Source organism: Dunckerocampus dactyliophorus, chromosome 1, assembly GCF_027744805.1.
Source record: "Dunckerocampus dactyliophorus isolate RoL2022-P2 chromosome 1, RoL_Ddac_1.1, whole genome shotgun sequence".
Lineage (NCBI taxonomy): Eukaryota > Metazoa > Chordata > Actinopteri > Syngnathiformes > Syngnathidae > Dunckerocampus > Dunckerocampus dactyliophorus.
In genome coordinates this window covers 5716391-5742967 of record NC_072819.1, presented here as the reverse complement: position 1 = coordinate 5742967, position 26577 = coordinate 5716391, and the positions used below count along the sequence as shown (strand labels likewise).

Here is a 26577-nt window from a genome sequence, read left to right as displayed (position 1 = left end):
TACAGGACAAGTTTCCAACAGGTTCTACAAAATATAAAAAAACTGATCCAAAAAATGTAGGATTATTATTTTGGTGTGAATCACAGTAGGGGGGAAACTATGGCGTGTGGAGGAGGTCTGCCCTCTCCGAGTGCTTTTATTTTTAGTATCTTTATTTTATTTATTATTATTATTTTTTTTGTATTTTACTTTTTTAAATAAAGCTTTTATGATAGCCACAGTTTGACACTGGAGCAGACTATTTTATTTACATTTAACAGTACTTAAGTTCTTTTTACACTTGAATGACAGTTAAGAATATTAAAAAGTAATTTAAAACATTGCCTGTACACGTAATGAAGTCTTATTTATAATTTTTAACTTTTTTTCAAATTATTATACATTTTTTGATATTCATTTTTTAAAAAATATTTGTATTTGCTTTATTTTACTTTTTTTTTTTAGCTTTTATGATTCACAGTTTGACCCTGGAACAGACTATTTCTTGTTACATTGTCTTAAGCTGTGTTTAACGTCTTTTTGCGTTTGTGTGACGGCTAAGAATGTCAAAAAATATTAATAAAGTCCATTTTGCAGCGCACACAAACACAGATGCATAAAATAATATTTGAGGTGTTCCATGAATGGAAAGGAAAAAAAAGATCCAGCCATGTGACGTCATCCGAGTGTCCACGCCTCCTTCTGCAGAACATAAAAGCTGTTCTCCTCTGTCCTCCTCATACCGGACCGTGTCCACCTGGGCGTGCATGTCCGAAGTCATCCCTGGTCCGCTCTCGCGCGCGTCAACGCGTCCAGCCAACATGGACGCCAACCGGACGCACTCCGGGCGCGATGCGCACAACCTGGGCGCCTTGGGGCAGAGACTTTGGGGGAACCAGTCTCTCTTCCCGAACGGCACCGCCGCCCCCGAGGCGGAGGACCTGGACGTGAACACGGACGTGTACTCCAAAGTGGTGGTGACCGTCATCTACGTGCTGGTGTTCGCGGTGGGCTCGCTGGGCAACGCCGTCACCCTGTGCACCCTGCTGCGCAAGACGAGCCTGCAGAATCTGCAGAGCACCGTCCACTACCACCTGAGCAGCCTGGCCGTGTCCGACCTGCTCATCCTGGTTCTGTCCATGCCCATCGAGCTGTACAACTTCATCTGGGTCCACCACCCGTGGGTGTTCGGGGACGCCGTGTGCCGCGGCTACTACTTCCTGCGGGACAGCTGCTCGTACGCCACCGCCTTCAACATCGCCTCTCTGAGCGTGGAGCGCTACATGGCCATCTGCCACCCCTTCAAGGCCAAGAGCATCATGTCCCGCAGCCGCACCAAGAAGCTCATCAGCGGAGTGTGGCTCGCCTCCTTCGCTCTGGCCGCGCCAATGCTCTTCATCATGGGCCAGGAGGCGCGCCGCGGCGAGAACATCTGCACCGCCACCGTGGCCCCCGTCACCATGAAGGCCGTGCTCCAGGTGGGTCATGCCTACTTTGCACTCGCGACACGGGAGACCACCTCCCATTTCTTTGTCGTCTCAAGACAATTTCACCCGTGCAGGAACTCGTGGAAATAGAAACAGTCTGTTCCAGGGTCAAATTGTGGCCACCATAAAAGCTTTGTTAAGCCTACAGGCAATGTTTTAAGTCACATTTTAACATTGTTAATGGTAATTCAAGTGTAAAAAGAAGTTACGCACTGTTAATAATAATGTAATTCAAATAGTCTGTTCCAGAGTCAAACTGTGACCTTCATTAAATCTGTATTTGGTGCACAAGCAATGTTTTAAGTCACAGTTCAACATTTTTAACTGTCATACAAGTGTAAAAGGAAGTTAACCACTCTTATTAAGAGTGTAAATAGAAGTGGTCTGTTCCGGGGTTCAACTGTGGCCACCATAAAAGCTTTATTAGGTGTAAAAAGAAGCTAACCAAGCCCTAGATGATGTGTGACGGACCGGTAGCGTATTAATGCACATGGCACATGGACCCTGGACCGTGGCACAGAGACAAGGCACATGCAACATAGAACATGGCACCTGGTACATATGGCACATGGAACATAGAATATGGCACAAACAACATAGACATGGCACATAGAATACCGTCCAAGGAACACAGAACATGGCACACAACACGTACCACATAACACATAGTATATAGCACATAGTATATAGTATATAACATAGTATATAGCAAATAGTATATAGAACATAGTATACAGCACATAGTATAATAACACACAGTATATAGTATATAACAGAATATAGCACATAGTATATAATATGTAACACATAGTATATAGTAGGTATATAACATAGTATATAGCACATAGTATATATACAGGTATAAAACACAGTACATAAGCCATAGAGAGAAAGTGTAAAGTATTATTAGTGAAGGCCATGATGGTGTGTAGCTGATGGATGATGGGTTGCGTTTAGAGGATGCTTGTGATGTAGTGTCGTGTAGTGTGGTGTGAAATGAAACGCAATATTGTGTGCAGTGCTTGCCTTCCTCCTCGTGGACGTGGGATAACAAGCAACACAGCAAGTCATGATGAGATGAAGTCATTGCAGGCGAGGAAGGTGGCGGGAGAAACGGGACATTAATGCTTGGGTGGTGTTCATCGCTAGCATCTCCGTAGGGTTTTTTTTGGGTGTTTTTTTTTTTACTGTCATTTTCTGTGCTGTTGCGCTGGATTTGTGCTCTTATGATTTAGTACTGAGTCCCTGTACTGACATGTACATACTGCAAAGGCTGTTACCCACCCCCCAAAACAATTCATAATTCAACCAACATTACAAGAACAACAGAGGTTCACGTCTTTTGACACTGCCGTGACAACTGAGAATGTCAAAATGTGGCGATAGGTTGAGGGCCAGGGATGGCTAATAGAATGACTGAACAAAGCGAGAGAGCAAATGCTTACCCAAACTTTTCAAGGCTGCGAGGACACCTGGAATTGAACTTGCGGGTGTTGCTGACTCTATGTTGTATGGCTAATATATTTACATGTAGCATACATAGAAGCAGATAAAGGTATTATTATTATTATTATTATTAGTCTTTATTCCCATAATATTATAACGTAACCTAATTTTTAAAAAATTGCATTTTTTGAATAATTATTTTTTTCATTAGTACTTCAACTCTGCTACCCAAATTAGATTATTTTTCCTCATAATATTATATATATTTATTCTCATAAAACTGCAACCTTTTTTTTGGTTAGAATACAACTTTTTTCTTTTCATATTTTGGCTTCATTCTTGTAAAAAAAAAAAAAAAAATTCTGCTTTGTGTGTGTGTGTGGTTTTTTTTTTGTTTTTTTTAGTTTCCAACCATTTCAAGTTTCTTCATGTAAATTTTTTCCTGGTAATATTATGACAAAAAAAATCTCCATGTTTTTTCATTATTATTTCAACTTTGCTATTAAAATGACATTAAAATATATATTCCATATAATATATATTTAATGTGACATGAAAATGATATATTCCCCATAATATTATATATATTTATTCTAATTAAATCACAACCTTTTTCTCATTAGATAACAACTTTTCTCTCTAAAAATGATCTTTTTTTCCCCCATTTTTTCTGTTTTTAATTTTTTTTCACATATTTCAACTTTCTTTGAAATCTTAATAAATGATCTTTTCTTAGTATTATGACTTTATTCCCATAATACCTTTTTCCCCAATCTAATTTTCCAAAATAACTTTTAATTTAAAAATATTTTTTGCAACTCTATGCTACTAAAATGACATTATTTTCATGATATTATGATGTTATTCTTGTAAAATGACAACACTTCCTTGTTAGATTACAACTTTTTTCTCTAAAAATGATCTTTTTTTCTCATTTTTGCTATTAAAATTTTCAAATATTTCAACTTCCATCTTAAATAATCTTTGTAAATTTTATTTTTGTGATATTATGGCTTTATTTGCATTATGTTCTGACTTTATGACCACAGACAGTCCCGTTATAATGTGTTTATTGATAAAAAAAAGAGCCAAATGTTAGGAAAAAAACCTGTATTCTAACATAACACTTAAAATGAATCCAGATTGTGAAAAATAGCCCAAGTGAACACCCTAAGGATGAATATCATGATATATTTTTATTATATAGTATTTATATATCATAATTGTGTTGGTGGTGTGCGCCGCATCATACATTATTTATGCCAGCAGAGGGTCACCATCCTGGAAGAAAGCCGTGATTTGTCATCCGTTTTTGATGTTAAGCCACTTTCACTCCTTTGGAGCCTTGAAAGCTTCTCAGCCGCCGAGGCGGGTTGGGGGGTCGGTGATCCCTGAAGCAGGTCAAGAGTCCAATTTGCTAAGTTCCGATCGTTTTTTGCTCTCTGCTCACGTTGGACCCTTGGAAACATTGCAAGAGGTGACAACAAGAAGCCAACTCTGCACAAAGAATAACAACTTGGCAAATATATATACTGTATATATATATATATATATATATATATATATATATATACAGTATATATATACTGCACAAAAAAAATAGAGGAACACTTCAAAAACACATCAGATCTAAACTGGGGGAAAAATGATCTTGAATATCTTTCCTGATAATAAGTGGGTGATGTATTAGTAACAAAATGATGCCACATCATTTGATAGAAATGAAAATGATCACCCTATAGAGGGGGGAAATCAAAGACGCCCCAAAAATGCAAGTGAAAAAATGATGCAGCACACTGGTCCATTTTGCTAAAATGTCATTGTAGCAACTCAAAATGATTCTCAGTAGTTTGTGTGGCCCCCACGTGCTTGTACGTGCTTGTATACGTATATATATATATACAGTTAGATAAGATAGATAGATAGTTATATAGATAGATAGATAGATAGATAGATACTTTATCACTCTCCAAGAGAAATTCACATTTCCAGCAGCTCGTCATGAACTAAATCACAAAATAAAACAACTAAAGCAAGACATGAGAGATAAGAAAAAAGACAGCCAGCCAGGCGGCTCGCTTCAGATGCCGGCCTCGGCTCATTGAGCGCTAAGCGGTGCGCAGCAACGGGTGGTGATGAAGATGGCAGCGGTCATGGCGCCAACCTCGGTGCCGGTGCTCGGGACATAATCATTTTTAGAAAAGGAAGGTGGACAACCATGTGGTCCTTAGTGGCGACCTGGTGCCCGCGGGCATCGTGTTGGTGACCCCTATAGTAGACATAATAAGAGAAAATAAAACAGAGAAAACCTGTTTACCACCTTCTAAATATGGTTTTTACCATTATTAGGGCCCTCTAGCCATGAAATAACACCCCTATGGTCACCTTTACACTGCTATTACCCAATATAGTAGACATAATAAGAGAAAATAAGACACATAAGACATAGAAAACCTGTTTACCACCTTCTAAATACATTTTTTTTTACATTATTAGAGCCCTCTAGATATGTAATACCACCCCTGTGGTCACCTTTACATTCCTATTACCCGATACAGTAGACATAGTAAGAGGAATTAAGACATATAAGTGAAAATAAAACTGAGAAAACCTGTTTACCACCTTCTAAATATGTTTTTTACTATTATTAGAGCCCTCTAGCCATGAAATAACACCCCTATGGTCACCTTTACACTGCTATTACCCAATATAGTAGACATAATAAGAGAAAATAAGACACATAAGACATAGAAAACCTGTTTACCACCTTCTAAATACATTTTTTTTTTACATTATTAGAGCCCTCTAGATATGTAATACCACCCCTGTGGTCACCTTTACATTCCTATTACCCGATACAGTAGACATAGTAAGAGGAATTAAGACATATAAGTGAAAATAAAACTGAGAAAACCTGTTTACCACCTTCTAAATATGTTTTTTACCATTATTAGAGCCCTCTAGCCATGAAATAACACCCCTATGGTCACCTTTACACTGCTATTACCCAATATAGTAGACATAGTAAAAGAAAATAAGACACATAAGACATAGAAAACCTGTTTACCACCTTCTAAATACGTTTTTTTTAACATTATTAGAGCTCTCTAGATGTGAAATACCACCCCTGTGATCACCTTTACATTCCTATTACCTGATACAGTAGACATAGTAAGAGGAAATAAGACATAGAAAACCTGTTTATGGCCTTCTAAATATGGTTTTTAACATTATGTTGCATTATTTTTCTTCATTATATTGCAACATTTTTCTCCTAAAATTACAACTTTTTCTTGTTAGATTACAACTTCTTTCTGTTAATATTTTGAATTTATTCTTTTAAAATTACAGCTGTTTTATTTACATTTCTGCTGTATTTTCAATTTTTCCAACTATTTCAAGTTTCTCCTTGTACATTTTTATGTCATAATATTATAATTTTATTCCCCTAATATTTTAACATTTTCCCAACCTGTTTTTCCAAAAATGTAAACTTTAGTATATTTGGTTTGTTTCTCATACTATTTCGACTTTAAAACAAATGATGTAATTAAAAAACAATATATTTCAACTCTCTGCTACTAAGATGATGTTATTTTTCCTCATAACATTGCAACATTTTTCTTGTTAGAATATGACTTTTATCTATTAATATTTTGACTTTATTCTTTTGAAATTACAGCTGTTTTTTCCCATTTCTTCTGTTGTTTTTTTTCCAACTATTTCAACTTTTCTTCTTGTAAATTTTTATCTTGTAATATTCTGACTTTATTCCCATAATATTTAAATTTATTCCCATAAAATGATGAATTTATTTTCATGATATTATAACTTTTTCCCCAACCTAATTTTCCAAAAATTACAACTTTTTTTTGTTTTGTTTGTGTGTCATAATATTATAACTTTAAGAAAAAATAAAAAAAAATTCTTTTCAACTCTATGCTACTAAAATGACATGTTTTTCCTCATAATATTGCAACATGTTTTGCATAAAATTAGGACTTTTTCTTGTTAGAATATGAATTTAATCTCTTAATATTTTGACTTTAGTCTTGTGAAATTACAGCTGTTTTTTTTTTTTTTTTACCCATTTCTTCTGTTGTTGTTTTTAATTTTTAAAAATGTCTTTCTTCTTGGTAAATTTTCATCTCCTTTTATAATTACTTTATTGTCATATTATTTGAACTTTATTCTCATAACATTTAAACTTTTTCCCCAACCGAATTTCCTTTTTTTTGCTATATTTGTTTCTCATAATATTATGACTTAAAAATAAAAATGTTTCTTTAATATTTTAACTCTCTGCTACTAAAATGACATTATTTTTCCTCACAATGTTCCAAGTTTATTCTTGTAAAATTGCAACGTTTTTTCATTAGAATAAGATTTTTTTCTCGCAATATTTTGACTTTATCCTCATAAAATAGTTTTTTTTCTGCTGTTTTTTTAAAAAAAAAATTTAAATTTTCTTCTTGTATTATTATGAGTTTATTCCTATAATATTATAACTTTTTGGTTTTGGTTAAACTTTTTGTTTCTTTGGTTGTTGTAATATTAAGCCTTTTTTTGTAACATAGTTCAATTTATTATCGTGAAATTGTTTTTTGTAAAATTATTGTTGATTTTTCCTTTTTTTTGTGTTCTTGTTAGATTAGATTTTTAGAATGTGCCGTAGGCCAATGAAAAAACAGTGCCCCCCCTGCCAGTATCCCGCCTGTAGAGGGCGCCATACGATAAATCGTTTTTCTCACCCCCTCAACCTTAGAGTTTTTCATGTTATTTTTGACCCGGTAAGCTCCAAGTGGTCTATTTCTGACTTCCTTCGTCAACATTTCATATTTTCCGTCAGCCCCCGAGTGTTGTTGGTGTTTCATGAGACGGATTCTCCCGGCTTATCTGCTTCCTGACTGCTGCCCGCCGGTGTTTTGTACGCTATTAACCAGCAGAAGATGTTGTATTTATCTTGTCCTCCTCTCATAAGCACGCTGACCCGCTTCTTTTATATCCAAACAAACATCCGTCTCACTCTCATGGCAAATATTTGCACACGTTTGACATTGCTAATGCACTTGGAAGCTCCTGCTGGGCTTTTATGATGGCAGGCCAAAGGCGTCTGTCTATCGTCTACGAGCGTCCGACGCGGAACGACATCTTTAGTGCGCGACTAAAGCTCACTTTAATGCTCGGCAAAGTTACACCGCCATGTTTACGGTACACATTGGACAATGAGGGGACCTTTCACAGGAAATAACTGATTTTTTTTTTTTACCGATAAAGGTTAATAAAAGACAGGAAATTTACAAGAAAGTGCTTACCATATTTTGCTGCAGTAATTTTACGAGAATTATGTCAAACTCCACCGTTTTGTTGTCGTCTAACTCCTTCATTTTTCAACCGATTCACAGCATTCACGTGTCAAATCGTTCAGCTCATTCGGGAATCGTGTGCAACCATTTTAGTTTTTTCCAAAAAATCCCAGATTTTCCAAAAATCCAAAAATTCCACATCATTTTTCACACCAATTCCAACCATTCCAACATGAAACCATTCCACTCATTCAGGGCTTTCAAATTGGCCATTTTTCACAGTCCAAAAATGTGAATTTTTCACAAAATTCACACATCTTTGGTACGCCACTTTCTGTTTTTCTAAAATTTCTTTCAACGTCCAGATTTCTCAATTAACTCATTCAATCCCAGCCATTTTTCAAAAGACAACCCCTTCGGTACCGGCCATTTTAGACGATTTTGACTGATCTTTCAAGGCACACAGAATATTGTGTTCTATGGCTGCTATATAAACATGGAACCTACCAGAAGAAGGATTAGACTCCCGTCTTTCATCAGAAAAAAAATTTGTTTCTACCTTTTTTCGTTCTTTAGTAATGAGCAGTAGAATATATCAGTTTCCGACTAGAAAAGGGAGAAAACCAGCTTTTGTGAAAAGATACATTTCAAGCATAACTTTCACTTTGACACAAATATTTTTTGCTTTTGTGACAGCTCAAATATCTAACCAACTATACCATAACATAAACAACACAAAAAGGGGTGGTTTTACGTCAAAATATAATATAATATTATTTACAAATATAACACCATGAACTATTTACAATTTTCACATTTGGAACTATAGTGTGTGTGTGCACGCGCGTGCATGTGTGTCCGTGTGCATGCGTTAAAATTTCCCTACAATGCAAAACCTACTGCACGCTACACTACTCCACGCTCTCTCACTTCCTCCCTGCTGTCGAGTGTGTTTTTACACGCAAAGGATCCATGCCGAACTCTTATCCAATGCACTTCTGCCACCTTGTGGCCGTTTTTATGGCTTGAAACTGCTCTAACAGTGACATCTTTTACCATGCACTTGCGTCATCACCTTGTTCACTATCACCGCGCAAAAAAAAAAATAAAATAAAAATAAAATGAAAAAATAGCAGAAGAAATGGGAAATAACAGCTGTAATTTTACCAGAATAATGTCAAAATATTAAAAGAAAAATGTTGAAATCTAACGAAAAAAAGTAATAATTTTTTGAAGAATAATGTTGCAATATTATGAGAAAAAATGTCGTTTTAGTTGCATAAGGTTGAAATATTAAAGAAAAAACATGCTATATAAATATATATATATATATATACAGTATATATATTATGAGAAACAAATAAAAGAAAAAGTTGTTATTTTTAGAAAATGAATTTGGCGAAACAGTTATAATATTATGGGAATACAGTCATAATATTTGAATAAATTATAAAGTTATGAGAGGAAGAAAGTTGAAATAGTCGGAAATTTGAAAAACAACAACAGCAGAAAGGAAAAAAACAGCTATAATTTTACGAGAATAAAGTCAAAATTTTAAGAGAAAAAAAGTAATATTCTAACAAGAAAATATTGTCAACTTTACGAGAATGAACTCATCACATTATCAGCAAAAATAAGGTCATTTTAGTAGCATAGAGTCAAAATATTAAATTATATGTAATAATGGATGTAATAATTCATGGCATTGAGCTTGTTGTGACGCAGTTAGGCACACAAATTGAATAATACAGGTCCAGAATACTTTTTTCTGCCTTGGAGACCGTGTGTCTGTAAGTCATGTGCAAGTATAATGATACGATACGTGTGTGCATTATTGAGAAATGTGCTATTTTACACAGCAGTGTTGTTTCATGAGGACACTCACGACGTCTACCTCGGCGACTGTAACTGCTGCGTCAACCACTGGCTAAGTTTTACACACACGTCTGATTTTCACTCTATTTGCATGCATTTGTGAATCCAAAAATGAAGTTTTGCTGGTAAAGTACGGCTGTATGATACGTTTCTATGTTAGCATATGCTGTACAGTACAAATATATGCAGTAGAATCCTGTCCCGTCATTTATCTTTATGTTCATAAAATCCAGTCAAAAAAAGGACATATTTCACGTTTTCAAAACCCATCCTGAGAGTGTGCTGGTGGTATTTGGAGATTGTGACCTTTCGAGTATTGCTTTTGTACTTTTAATTAGTGGCTTCTATCCGGTGCAGAGAGCTCATCTGTCACACGTAAAGAATCTCGGAGAAGGACAAGCGCTCTGAGCAGCACTTGACTTGTAGCCAACACTAATTAAAACACTCTCGTTGGCTGCTCTCACCGCTCCCTGCTTCATCACGCCAATGATCCAGCAGACAACACATTCACTCAGGGAAAAAAAACCCAAACACCAACACTGTATTTTATGTGCGCAACAGGTGTACAGAATCATCCCTCGTCATCATTTTTATATTCACAAATGCATGAAAATAGAGTGAAAATCAGACCCGCGTGTATTTAGTTAGTCAGCGGATGACTCAGCAGCTGCAGTCTCCAAGCTAGACTCCCTCTCGTAATATTATGATTTTATTCAAATATTATGACTTTATTCCCATAATATTATAACTTTTCCCTCAACCTAATATTCCAAAAATGACAACTTTTTGTTTCATTTGTTTCTCATAATGATTTTTTAAAAATAACTTCATAATTTTTTGTAATATTTCAGACTTGCTACTAAAATGACGTTATTTTTTTCTCATAACATTCTGACATTATTCTTGTAAAATTATGACTTTTTCTCATTAATTTCAACGTTTTTCTTCTAATATTTTTGACTTTATTCTATTAAAATTACTGCATTTTTTTTTTTACATTTCTGCTGTGTTTTCTCCCAATGATTTCAACTTTCTTCTCGTCTTGTCTTGTCTTGTCTTGTCTTGACATAGACGCTCCGCTCATCCATGCGATGACTTCAGGCTAGGATTATCTCACTTGGTGGCTTTAATTTGGGCGAGATTCATGAGTGAGATGAAGTCTGGATGGGTTCCTGTTCAGGAAAAGCACACTGGAGGTGAAGCGGATGCTAAGCCATCATTTCATAGCATCAAGGAAGAGAGATGAAGTTTATTTAGCAGATTGGCTCACATATTAAAAGTCTTCTGCTCCACTGTGATGCAACACGAGGCAACACTCAAACAAGCAAATCAAAAAAACACACTAAAGTCAAGAGCATCTTCTGACCAATCAGAAGCCAGAAGAAGGGCATCCTTGGATGGCTAATATCATAAAGTCTGTTCAAAAGAAGCAACGCAGTTTTTCCCATTCCCATGTGGTAAAGGAGCATTTTTACACATGGCACATTGTACAAATAAAACAAAAACCCAACAACTGCAACAATGGGAAAAATCAGCAGTAATTTGACAAGAATAAAGTCAAAATATCAAGAGAAAAAAGTTGACATCTAAATAGAAAAAGTTGTAATTTTATAAGAACAGAAAAATAATATCATTTTAGTAGCGTAGACTTTAAATATTAAATAAAAAAGAATTTTTTTTTAAAAGAAAAAATACTATGAGAAACAAACAAAACAAAATAAAGATATAATTTTGGGAAAATTAGCTTGGGGGAAAAGTTATAATATTATGGGAATAACGTGATAATATGACAAGAAGAAAGTTGAACTAGTAGGAAAAAAAGTAAAAAAAATAGTCAAAATATTTGCAATAACTTGCAATTTTACAACAATAAACTTGTAACATTGTGAGGAAAAATAATGTCATTTCACTAGCATAGACTTGCAATATTAAGAAAATGTTTCTGTTTTTCTTAAAGTCCTAATATTATGAGAGCAAAAAAAAAGTAATTTTTGGAAAATTAGGCTGGGGGGAAATTTATTATATTATTTATAATATTATGGGAATAAAGTCATTTGAAAGTTGAAATAGTTGGAAAATTTAAAAAACAGCATTATTTTTTACGAGAATAAAGTCAAAATATCAAGAGAAATAAGTGATGTAATTTTAGTATCATAGAGTTGAAATAAAGTTGTTGTTTTTTTAAGTCGTAATATTATGAGAACCATTCACAGCAAATGGTAATTTTTGGAAAATTAGGTTGGGGAAAAAGTTATAATATTTTGGGAATAAAGTGCTAATATTAGGAGATTAAATTTTTTAAAAAGTTGTATTTTAATGAAAAAAAAGTCAAAATTTTCCGAAAATAATCTCGTACTATTATGAGAAAAGATAATGTCATTTTTGAAGCAGAGTTGAAATATTAAGATTTTTTTAAAGTTGTAATATGAGAAACAAACAAAACAAGAAGTTGTAATTTTTATATAATATATAATTCATATAATTTAATTTATATGATATAATATTATGGGAATAAAGTTATAATATTCCGAGATGAAAATGTACAAGAAGAAAGTTGAAAAGCTGGGGAAAAAAACAAAACAGCAGAGATGGGAAAAGACAGCTGTAATTTTACAAGAATAAAGTCAAAATATTAAGAGAAAAACGTCACAATTTTACAAGAATAAAATATGTAAAAAATGTTTTTTGTAGCATCGAGTTGAAATATTAATAAAAAAATATGTTTATTATTTTATTATATTATATATTATGGGAGTAAAGTCTAAATATTATGGGAATAAAGTCATAATCACATGACAAAATATTGAAATAATGGCAAATTGAAAAAAAACGCAAAAATGGGGGGAAAAAAGAAAAAAGTTGATCCTAATAATCGGCTTTTTCACCTGTGTATGACAAAGCTAAGATGCACTTTTATCTTGAAATATAAATATATAACTTCTTAGCGTAGCCTGTAAAAGATGGCAAGTACTACCACTTAGCAGTAGTACTGCTAATGCCGATGCGTGCCTTGTTGTGGCAGTAAAAGTATGATGGCATGATCGAAGACAGTATTGTTCAAGTGACGAATGGCTGCGTTCTACTTGTGAGTGAGCGCGTACGAGTGCAGCAGTGATGGAGCGCGACAACCGCATCATCAATTCCGTCCACGTTTGTCAAGTCGGCGACGTGTCAATCCCTTTTTTTTTTTTTTTCATTTTTTCGTCCGCCTCACGGCGAGCAGCCAAATGATGGATATGCCAGTGGATGAACGATTTTGGAAATCAGCATCTTCAGCTGTGTGGTGCCGTTGATAACGTTAATTTGTGTCGTTCCACTCCATGACGGCGTGCTGTGCCTCTCCGACGGCGTACACGATGCTAATCGCTACCGCAGCTGGAGGCCATATTTGTGTTTGTGTCATTTTCTCCAACAAGGACACAACGCCAACAAAATGACTACTTGTCATCTCTTGCATGTCATGGCACTGCCTATTCTCGTCATGGGGGGCTGGAGCCTATCCCAGTAGGCGGGAGGCGGGGTACGCCACCTGTCAATCACAGTAGCGACGAACGATTATTTACATTTACACGCATGAACAATTAAGATTCAGAACGTCAAGGATAACTGAATCGGTGTTCTAATGTGCATCTTCTTCCCCGATATCATATGTATCTCAGTGATACCGTACATTGTGCTCCGTATAAAGCCACAATATGATTCACTGTAATTGCAAAGCAAAACGATACGATTCACTCCAGCTATGAAGGACCTGCGGAACCTCTCCTTCTTACACCGTGGTAATACGATGCAATATGATTCACTACTATTACAATGTGTAAAGATTTGATCCGATTCACTCCAGTTATTGCACAGTGTTACGATACAATATGATTCAGTCTGATTACAATGTGTGAAAATCTGATACCATTCACTCCAATTATTGCACAGTGTGTTACGATACAATACGATTCAGTCTGATCACAACGTGTAAAGACTTGATTCGACCGATTCACTTGTATTACTGCACAGTGCGATAAGAAACAGGATGATTCACTTCCACGACACAACAATTTCCGACAATTACAATAAAGATCAATTATGATAGATTAATTATGATACGATACGATTCACGGCAATAGCAATACAACACGATTCACGACAATTACAATACATGACGATTAACTACAATTACGATGCAACAAGATTAATTATGATACAATATGATTCACTGCAATAACAATACAATACAAGTCGCATCAATTACGATAGAACACAAGCCATGACAATTTCGATACATTACAATTGATGAAAATTGTGATACGACACAATTTACGACAATTACGATACAAGACAATTAATTATGATACAATCCGATTCACGCCAATAAAAATACAATACGATTCACGGCAGTTTTGGTACAACTTGATTTACAACAATTACGATACCACATGATTTATGACAATTACGATACAACGCGATTCATGACAATTACGATACAACACGATTCATGACAATTATGATACAACACGATTACCATCCATTACGGTACAATACAATATACAACAATTACGATACAATATGATTAATTATGATACAATACGATTCATTACAATTACAATACAATCCTATTACAATTACGATACAACACGATACATGACAATTACGATACAACACGATTCATGACAATTATGATACAACACGATTTATGACATTACGATATAATGCAATTCACAAAAATTATGATACAGTACAATTCACGCAAATTACGATACAATACAATTTTACAATTTCAACAATTACAATACAACATGATTCACGACAATTTTTGATACAACACAATTAACATCCATTACGATACATTACAATATACAGTACAACAATTACGATACAATTTGATTAATTATGATACAATACAATTCATACCAATTACAATACAAACCTATGACAATTACGATACAACACGATTCACGGCAATTACTGTGCAATACAATATGATTTGTCAACTCCATGCGTAAGGTTGAGATTAACTCCAATTTTGATCCAATATGATTCAGGGCAATTACCATGCGATACAATATGATATGATTCCCTCCAATTATGATACAACACAATGCAATATGTTGGCTACCATTAAGATGCGTTACGATACCACACAAAAACATTGCATAGCGTTCCTATAGGTTTTTGCGCAAAATATCCAACATAACAAATCAAACATAAGGGCAATTCTGTTTAATAACAGGATGGAGAGATACTTTGATGAAGTTCTCCAGCCACCAATAGCCCTCAATAACTCAATAAAATAAAGTTGCACGCTTATAACACATTAAAAAAAATAAAAACACGCTCTACAACGATGCGTGCGTCACTTGTATGACGATATTCACTCGCAGGTGCGTGCATTCAGACACCTCAAAGGCACAAAGCGAGAAGCGTTCACACCCACCTAACATCAAGCATTGCTAATGCCCCCCAACACAACGTGTCAACGTGATCCAGGGTGAAAGCCGAGCCAGGCCAACGTCACAGCAGAACACATTGTGTTGCTGTCATGTATATGTACTACATGTACTACATAAAGTACTGTATATTTCTATGGACACAGCGAATATTAAGTTCTATATTTTTATTGTTTTCTTATTTTATTAGTATTATTTTATTGAATTATTATTTTATTATTATTAGTTTAGTTTTAGATTATTATTATTTTGTATTATTATCATTTTTTAGTATGTTATCAGAAAATTATCATTTTATTCATTAATATTTGTATTTTCTAATTTTATAAATTCAAACGAGCCAAAACAGCAAGGCAACAGAATCTGAAGCTCAGTACTAAACGTCCTTGGACATTTCGTTACGCTCCCAGGATCATCAGAGGGAATCATCATTTAATTTTTTTAATATTATTATGTTGAATACATTTCAGATAAATAGCTGAGCATTGAAAGGCATTTTTCCTAAAATAATATTATTTAATTATATACTATTAATCATGAACACTAATTCATATTATTAATAATAATATAAAACATTCCTAATAATGATTATCGGGAAATAATGACGCCATACCAATAAATCCAATAACATTAAAAATAGCTCAGTTAACCGATAATTTAAAAATAGGCTCCAATGAGGCGAGATTAGTAGAGCAAATCAAGCATTCCTTTTTTCTCCTGCCTGTGACGTTAACGGCCTGTCGTAACTTCCCCTGAACCCACTTGTAAACAAACATTCACTTTTAGAGGAAGTACAATGCACCAAATGTGCTGCGATGAGAGCACACAAAAAAAAATATCAGCCATCTGAATCTCCGGCGCCGCACCGTTTGAAAAGTGCAAAAGGTTTGCCCGAGATCTCCGTGGCGGCACACTGGCTGCTCGGAGAGTGTGCCTGAATACAGTGCACCTTGCTGGGCCATGCCAAGTGGCTCCTTGCACTCTATACTCCGGTTCTTCTGACCTCTGTAGTGGCACACCAGCTGCTCGGCCCATATGTCCAAATATACTCTGGTGCACTTTGCTGGGCCACAGCAGGTAGCTCCCTCCGCTCTACAGTCTGGCTCTCCTGATAGTAGTAATGTCGATATTTGATTAGGACAAATCAACAGGTACAGTTGGTCAAATCCTAATTTGTTCCAGTCCTTCTTACCTCCAGGTGTGCACAAAGCACACTTAAATCAAAATTTCAAAAGTAGACATAAAAAAGTTATCGGCTATGTGCATCATATCAGCCTTGAGAAGTGGAAGGTTATCAGTATCGTGTTGAAAAAAAGATATTGTGCATCTCTAATTTATTATTATGTGGAGGAGTCAATTGCTTTCTTATGTCTCAATACATTCCGGTTCTGTGGTTATCATCACACTCTTTGTCTTTCCCTTCACTGGTACTGCTCTGGTGTGTGGTATGACCCAAAAAAAGCCAAAGAAAAAGCTAATACTGGTCACTGTGCCGAAGTTTCATGAGATTGGCTGGTGTTATGCATGACAATCATATAAACTCTAAACTTTTAAGGCACATTTTGAAATAGAAGTCCAAATTGTTCGACTGCAGCGTGTTCACATCCAAGGTGGATGCTGGATGCTGATGTTGATTCTGATGCTGGGTGCTGATTCTGATGCTAGATGCTGATGTTGATGCTGCAGGCTGATGCTGGATGCTGATAACTGATTCTGATGCTGGATGCGGATGCTGATTCTGATGCTAGATGCTGATGTGGATGCTGGTGCGGGATGCTGATGCTGGATGTGGTGATATTGATGCTAGATGTTGATGCTGGATGCTGATGCGAATGGTTGATGCAGATGTTGATGCTGGATGCTGATTCTGATGCTAGATGCTGATGTTGATCCTGGTGCTTGATGTTGATGCTGCATCTTGATATTGATGTAAATGCAGCTGCGGATGTTGATGCTGGATGCTGATTCTGATGCTAGATGCTGTTTTTTGATGCTGGTGCGGGATGCTGATGTTGATTCTGATGCTAGATATTGATGCTGCATGCCTATGTTTGTGCTGGATGCTGATTGTGATGCCAGATGTTGATGCCGGATGCTGATGCTGGATGCTATAGCTGATGCTGGAAGCCGGATGGTGATGCTGATGGCAGATCCAGCAGCAGATAGTTGTAAATCTCCAGAGACAAGAAGCTAAATTAGACAAATGGGGTGTTAGCACTTCATCAACAAGGTTGAAGTCCTGTGAAATTGGGCCGCGTGTGAAAGTGTGGTAAGTATAATAACTCACGCTGCTGAAAAGGGCGACCTTGATTTTACCTTGATTTTATGTAATTTATCCAAGTGCCGATGATTCTGGTCAACATTTCTTTGAGCCACTCGAGCACTAGAAGTTAATTAGCGAGGTGTCATTCCATATTTAGCGTGGCTATACTACGTCGCTGGCTTTAAATATAACTGTAAATATTCCCTTTCAGCACTGGAAGTCAACATTTTTTTAACTTGAGCTGTTTGTCCCCTCTGAGGTGTTTCCACCACTACCTCCTTTCCGATTCAATCAGTCTTGGAGGCAGCAAACCTTCACTAAGCATTGTTCATTAAAACCATTAACATTTTTTTCCACGATTCCCTGCATGGCTTCCATCATTATCCCTCATCCCTCACTGGTCACGTGACCTCTCCATGTAGGAGCAAACACAACCTCTGCAGCAGTGCTTCTCAATTATCCTTCAAGCGTGAATAAAAACACGAACAGACCTGCCAACCTTCAACAAATTTTATGATTAGCCCCCTCTGCCTCTCACGCCCACCCCCCCAGGGGGACCCGCCCGACTGTTTGAGAAGCACTGCTCTACAGTATTATTAAACCTTCTCTTAAAGCTATCCTGTTAAGACTTTTTAATGAGGCGAAGAGCTGGAAAAGTGCGATGACAACCTTAGAACAGGAAATGGAACGTATACTGTATTTTGTCCCGGCTGCTCAGTACAAAATGGCTATCAACTCACAAGTCACCAAAGGTTGTGTTTTATTACATATGAGTTATGTTATATAGGTTGCCTCTAAAGTCTAGACACATACAGTATTGTATGACACAATTATATTATATTCACATTATCTGCATTAATTGCAAAGAGATTTGCATATACTCTCAAAGCGGTACCCATGAATACTCCTTAACACCTAATAAATCTAACCGTACGATTCTTCTGTCCCCTATAACAGATGAACGCCTTCCTGTCCTTCGTCTTACCCATGGTCGCCATCTCCGCCCTGAACGGGGTCATAGCCAATCAGCTGTTGAGAATGTTCAGAGAGGCGGAGCAAGACAACCGCGTCTGCATCGTCGGGGGCAATCCCACCATGCTCAACGTCTCTGTGGAGCCCAACCGCGCTCAGTCGCTTCGGCACGGAGTTCTTGTTCTTCGTAAGTGTCTTGAGTCTTTCTTGTTGTTGAGGCCAAGTCAAGACCATGTCAAAACCAAGACTTGTCCCTGTTGAGACCAAGTCAAGACCATGTCAAAATCAAGACTTGTCCCTGTTGAGACCAAGTCAAGACCATGTCAAAACCAAGACTTGTCCCTGTTGAGACCAAGTCAAGACCATGTCAAAACCAAGACTTGTCCCTGTTGAGACCAAGTTAAGACCATGTCAAAACCAAGACTTGTCCCTGTTGAGACCAAGTCAAGACCATGTCAAAACCAAGACTTGTCCCTGTTGAGACCAAGTCAAGACCATGTCAAAACCAAGACTTGTCCCTGTTAAGACCAAGTCAAGACCATGTCAAAACCAAGACTTGTCCCTGTTGAGACCAAGTCAAGACCATGTCAAAACCAAGACTTGTCCCTGTTGAGACCAAGTCAAGACCATGTCAAAACCAAGACTTGTCCCTGTTGAGACCAAGTTAAGACCATGTCAAAACCAAGACTTGTCCCTGTTGAGACCAAGTCAAGACCATGTCAAAACCAAGACTTGTCCCTGTTGAGACCAAGTCAAGACCATGTCAAAACCAAGACTTGTCCCTGTTGAGACCAAGTCAAGACCATGTCAAAACCAAGACTTGTACCAATAATATGCTTTGTCACCGATAACACAAAGCTGTGATGAAGGCTATTTTTTCTTTAAAATAAATAAATATATATATTTTTAAATCTCTCTGCATATCTAGATGTGGTGGTTTAAAAATGTAAAAAATTTCAGTATGCAGCCCTCGGTGGAAAAAGTTTGGACGCCCCTGATTTAAATGGAATGGAAAATTGAGCATAATAACCCTTGGTTTTTCCTCCAAATATTATTATTATTATTATTACTATTATTATTATTATTATTATTGCCACCACAACACATGAACTCTCCTTGTTGAGGCTCCTTTGCTCCTTTTGGAGTAAAAAGTGTCTCGAAAAAAAAAGCCAGAGAGCTCATAAGGTCTCGTGTGACGTCATGCATGTTAGGTGTCTGTTCTAAAAAATGTTGTTGGAATTCTAACTCCTGAACTTAGAAGATTTTGTGGTTTAAAATAAAATAAAACTTTTCTTTGCACACTGAATGTGGAATCGGTACACTGGGAAGAGCTTGTTGTGTTTGTACAATATGTAATAGTATGTAGTATATGTATAGTGTATATGTAGTGTATTATAGAGGTCCATAGAGGGCTGCATAGCGCGTGAGAAAAGAGCGAGAGTGTGGATGTGTGATGACTGACTGACAGTGGGAAAGTGCAGAAAGTAAGAAGGAGAGGCTGCACATGAGTGACTTACTGAAAGTCTGCCTGAGGAAAATGCAAACACTTCACAGACTACACATCGATCGATGGATACACGCGTAGACAGATCGATGGATACATGGATAGACAGATGCATGGGTAGACGGACATTTGGATAGACTGATGGACAAGTACTAGTGGACGCATAGGCGAACAGACAGATGGGTAGACGGATAGATTGACGGACTGATGGATAGATGGATGGACGCATAGACAAACACAAGGATGAATAGATAGCAAGACAGATACATGAATGGACAGATAGACGGATGGAAGGATAGACAGATAGGGCAGACAGACATGTGGATAGAAAGACGGATGGATGCATAGACAGATACATGGATAGACGGATAGGCAGATTGAGGGACAGCCAGCAGGACGAATACAAGTAACAACAGACAGCTAGCTGGACAGACAGATGGGTCGACAGACCGACTGATAAATGGATGGACGCATAGACAAATACACAGATACACATGGCTCGGCGGGTAAACAGGTACATGGGTGAATAGACAGACAGATACACCTAATAGACCTGATAGACGACCAGACAGATCGGCAGAGAGACAGACAGATAGATGGATTGGAAAGACAAATACATGGATAGACAGATGGACGTGTCGACAGACGGTTGCATAGACAGATAGCCAGATAGAGGGATAGACGGCTGGACAATTACTAATACACAGATAGACAGACGTATAGACAGACAGATGGGTAGACGGATAGATCGACAAATAGATGGATGGACGCATGGACAAATACACAGAAACATGGATAGACAGATGGACATGGATGGACAGACAGACAAATACATGGATGGATCGATAGAAAGAAAGATACAGAAGGACCAAGAGATGGATAGGATGGATAGGACTGATGGACACATATTGTAGATGCATAGATGGATCCAAAAATATTTGGCTAGACAGACGCATAGACAGATAGATAGACGGATAGCTGGATAGACAGATGGATAGATGGATGCATAGTGTAGCTGCATAGACAGATACATGGCTGGACGGATGGCTGGATCGACAGATACATGGACAGACAGATGATCCATAGACGGATATAGACCGATAGACGGATCTTTCTTCCTGAAAATGTTTGGCTGTACAGAGCTTATTTCACCTTGCCACTGTCCATTGCTATTATTTTGTAGTAATTGAGTATTATTGATTTTCCTTCCAAGCGTGTTGAGTGTAAATGGAGGAGGCAGTCCATCACAAGGTATCCACAGCTGTACTTAAAGGCCAAATGAAGACAAACGTCAGCGAGGGGGAAGCCAGTAAAAAACACATTGAAGGAGTTCTAACAAATATTTTATTGCTGTGTACTAATATAGCGTTGATATATACCTTGTCATTAAGTGCATTTTGGGGCTGTTGCTGCATTTTAACACACAAGTTCATGTCGTAAACTGAAAAAGTTAGCGTTATATGGAGATAGGTTCTCCAGGCTGGTCAAGTTAGCATGTCCATAACTTTGCTAGCCTGTTTGTTTTCATCTGTTGAACTCACCGCTTCCACATGTTGACATGCTTACATTCAAATTAAAGGATTCAGTGTTCTTTGCTCAAAAATTACTCGTTTTCACGACCGTCTGCCAAGGAAATGTCCACTACATGTGTAAAGTATCAATGCGGTTCAATGGAAAGCAAATATCTCCAAATTTACTGTAGCTTTTACCTTTTTGTATGAAAATAAGAAAATGACAAATACGGAATGCTTTACACTGTGCAATAACAATAAAAATGCAAAGATAACGGTACATTATGAGTACCCGGAGAAAACCTGGATCTTTTCTCCTGACTGTGTGGTCAACATGCTAAGGTGAAACAGTTGGAAAAAAAAAAAAAGTCAAACTATTAAGAGAAAAGAGTCATATTCAAACGAGAAAAAAGTCAACATTTTCTGAGAATAAACACGTAATATTATGAGGAAAAAATAATGTCATTTTAGTGGCAGAGATTTGAAATATGAAATAAAACAATTTTTTTGTCATATTATGAGAAAGAACAAAACATATAATAAAAGTTGTCATTTTTGGAAAATTAGGTTGGGAAAAAAGTTTAAATATTATCTAAATAAAGTCATAATATTACAAAAGGAAATTTTATGAAACTAACTTTAAAAAGTTGAAATATTTAGAAATTTTTAAAAACCCAATAATAGCAAAAATGGGAAAAGAGCCCTAATTTTACAAGAATAAAGTCAAAATATTAGGAGAAAAAATTGTACTCCAGTGAGAAAAAGTTGTAATTTTACAAGAACAACGTTGTAATATTACGAGAAAAAATAATGTCATTTTAGTAGCATAAAGACAAAAAATGTTATTTTTTTTAAGATGGAAATAACTCTTCAAAGCCCCGTCTCCTTCAAGGTTTGAAATTTACAGGAGAGCACCAAACATGGGACATTGAAAGGCTTATTCTCCCTTGACGGTCCTGATGGCTTCCAACGTTACTGGCATGACAAGGAGATCCCACCTGAGATGTTTTCCACATGGCACAGTGGAGGGGGCGCCATCATGATCCTTCAATGGAACAATGTAGCTTCAGGTTGTGCAGGGGCGTCAAACGGCAGGTGGTTATGTGGAGATGTTGAGGGCATCCCTCATGACTGAAGGCTTGAACATCGCTAATCAACGAAACATTTATTTTGTTCAAAAACAGTTGCTTTGAAAATTGCTTTTTAAAAAAAAAACTCATACATGCTCATCATTGGATAGCGATGACATGCTAACATGAGTTGAATGTAAAGCAAAAATGTAGAATTCTTTGAATGTTACACTATAAAGATTGAACAAACAAGTGTTTTGTATTGTTTACTTCCAGCTAACATGTGTTTTTGTGTTCAGGAGCGGTGGTCATTGCCTTTGTGGTTTGCTGGCTGCCCTATCACTCCCGCCGCCTCATGTTCTGCTACGTGAGCGACTGGTCCGAGTGAGTGACGGCTTCTCTCCTCATGCGTTAGCCTTCTCTTGGAGCATGAATGTGTTACATACACAGACGACCAGAGGATCCATCATCCTGACTGGATGGTTTAACAGTGACTCTTGCTCAATGATTAGCATAAGGTTACTCTAGGGGTGTCCAAAATGGGGACCCCCTGCCCCCGGGGGACACTTGAGGCCGGTGACATGTTTTGTAATACTTAATACACCGGTATTATACAAGCTATTGGACTGAAATGGTCATTTTAATGCTAAAATATATTATTCATGTTAAATAAAAATATATATATACAGTACTGCATACTGTATACTGTTTATAACAATAATAATGATTATGTTAATCCTTTTTTTAAATTCACTGTTTTGCAAAAAAAATAAGACCAAAAAAAAAAAAAAAATAATAATATATGCTTTTTGGTTATCATGTGTGACTATTTAGTAGAAGATTTTTTAAAGGAAATTATATTTTCAATGTTAAAATATATCATTATTTTTAAAAATAAAATCACTTTTTTATAAAAAAATTTTTAATCTTATTACAAAAAATTTACAAAATATGGTTTTGGGCTATGAGTGAAAAAAGATTTTTAATGCTAAAATGCATTATATTATTTAATAAAATATATTATTTTTTAAAATAAAAAATGTATCACTTTTGAATTAAACAAATAAGTCCATGAATTTTCCAATTTCCTGGTTTACAAAAACACACAATAAAAAAAAAAATCACAAAAAAGGGAGCAAAAAGTGAAAATTATATTTATTTACTTGCATTCCTGAACAAAAAAAATTAACATTTTAATAACAGGCAGTGTAATGAATGTGTTTCTAAAAATAATAATTCTATTGCCATCCATGAATTTTTAAAATTTACTGTTTTGCAAAAAAAAAAAATCGTGTGTCATGTATTGTGTGAAAAAGGACTATTTAGTAGAAGATCTTTACCGGAAATTATATTTTGAATGCTAAACTACAGTATTATTTTTAAAAATAAAAAACTATAACTTTTTTTATTTAAAAATTATACTATTGTTATTACAGAAAATACAAAAAAAAAAAGTTATAAAATATGTTTTTGGGATATGTGTGAAAAAGGATTTTTAATGCTAAAACGTATTATATTATTATATTATTAAATGATTTTAAAAAATTATAATAAAACATGAATTCTTTTTGAATAAAACAAATTAGAATTTTCAAATGTACTGGTTTACAAAAACAAAAATATTAGGGATTAGAAAATGCACTCATTAATGATACAAATAATCATTCATTATAGACTAGTAAGTAAGGCGTATGAAGGTAGGGTATGTAAAGTATATATAAAAGGCGAGATATAGAAAAAGTAAGGTGTGTATAAAGAAACAATGTCTCCCGTGTCGTCCTCAGCGACCTGTACGACTTCTACCACTACTTCTACATGATCACCAACGTTCTCTTCTACATCAGCTCAGCCATCAACCCCATCCTCTACAATTTGGTGTCGGCGCCCTTCCGCCAAGTCTTCTTCTCCACGCTGCGCAACCTTTGTCTGCCCTGCGGGTGGCGCTCCCACGGAAGTCGCCCCCGTCCCCTCACCCGACACTCTCTCAGCATCTCCAGCAACCACACCCTCTCCACCAACATCATCAAGGAGACGGCCTACTAGGAAGTACCTTTGCAGTAGTACTTACTCTGGCACGGACCAGCGGGTGCAGTTTCTGGATCGTCGGATCTAGCAGACGTTATAATAGGTGTTTTATTTTGAAGGCCAAGGTGTCTGACTGGTTCCCGATATTCCGACCAGTGATGAAAAACAATGTGCTGCATTTAATGTGTGTACTGTGTGTATAATGTGCGTTCGTGTAAAGATTCCACAATATAAACTCTAGCATTATAGGGGATCCCAAAACCCCCAAAACAAAAGAAAAGTCAAATTTTTATATCAAATGAAACCTTTTGCTTTTGCGTGCCCAATTCTAATTTTAGGTGATTTTAAGCGGTAAGGCACAAAAAAACAAGGCAAGGAGAGAAATATCTAAAAAGGTCATTATATAGAGCGTGGAGTATCAAGAAATCCCCCAAATAAACGAAAATGCCCACTTTTGTGCGCTAATGCGTCGTATTTGGTCTTCATATAGAACAAGTTCATTTTCTAACTTTAATAATAATTAATAATAAAAGTCGTGGTGGTGCATGGAGAAGCGGGAGCCTCACTCATACATTCAACAACAGTTAAATAGCGTTCTAAACGACTACCAGAAGTTTATGCTCATGTAAGCGGTTAAGCTTACGTAAGGAGTCCACGTCACACAATTTCGCCAAACATGCTACAAGAGAACAACTGTTAAACGACCGCAGTTAGTGCAGTTGTCAGTTTGCGGAAAGATTCCACAATATAATCCCAAAATCCTCAAAACAAACAAAAATGTCTACTTTTGTGCGCTAATGCGTCTTATTTGGTCTGCATATAGAACAAGTTCATTTTGGAACTTTAATAATAATTTTGAGTTATAGTGGTGCATCGGGAATCGGGAGCCTCACTCAGAAATGATCATATATACTGTATAGTGCAGTTGTCAGTTCATGGAAAGATTCCACAATTCCCCCCTTTCGGGGGTCCCGCAACCCCCAAAACAAACAAAACTATCCCTTGTTTACATCTTTGTGCCCTGAGTTCACGAACTGAGCTCATGGGGATCATGCTGCAGTGGTCTGTAATTGTGTGTAAGAAATGAATATATAGACAGTATATATATATATATATATATATATATATATATATATATATATATGTATATACTGTATATACTATATATACTGTATACAGTATATATCACACAAAAGGGAAGGAAATGCATCATGAATTCTCTGTATGTAAATGTTCAGACATGCTTGATGCTGTAAAGTGTACATGACAGTGTTGTTGTGTCTTGCTGTTGTTGTGTCCTTTGTCCTTTCAGCCTTTATAATTTGGATATATTTCATTTGCGTGTGAATGTCAAGGTCATCCGTGAAATGGTGCTTGTGCTGCGTTGAATGTACACCTTGCTACTGTATGTCACTACACATTCATTTTGGCATTAAAGACAGGCTGCGCATTCATTTTCATCACTTTTGCCACACCCTGTCTGCTCTTTTGTATTAAAAACCCAGCTATCAATGGCATGACTTGTATTGATGAGTAGATATTGATTTAAAAAAGGGGTAATAAGACAATAAGACTTGGCTTCTTTCTGCTCACTTTCATTCTGAATTGAAGAGTGTTTGTTTGTTACATTGTTTTTTTTCTTTTTTGAATGAAATAAATGTTTTATTTAAAAAAATAAAATGAAAAATATATGCATAA

At 36.2% G+C, this 26577-nt stretch overlaps 1 protein-coding gene across 1 annotated transcript; it reads left to right on the top strand.

Annotated features, from left to right (window-relative positions):
- The first annotated feature begins 734 nt into the window (after nucleotides 1–734).
- Nucleotides 735–26577, top strand: ntsr1 (neurotensin receptor 1 (high affinity)). The gene is made up of 4 exons (XM_054799332.1): nucleotides 735–1457; nucleotides 18755–18956; nucleotides 23154–23238; nucleotides 24639–26577. The coding sequence occupies exons 1-4, from the start codon at nucleotides 747–749 to the stop codon at nucleotides 24895–24897; spliced, it is 1257 nt and encodes a 418-aa protein (XP_054655307.1). The 5' UTR covers nucleotides 735–746; the 3' UTR covers nucleotides 24898–26577.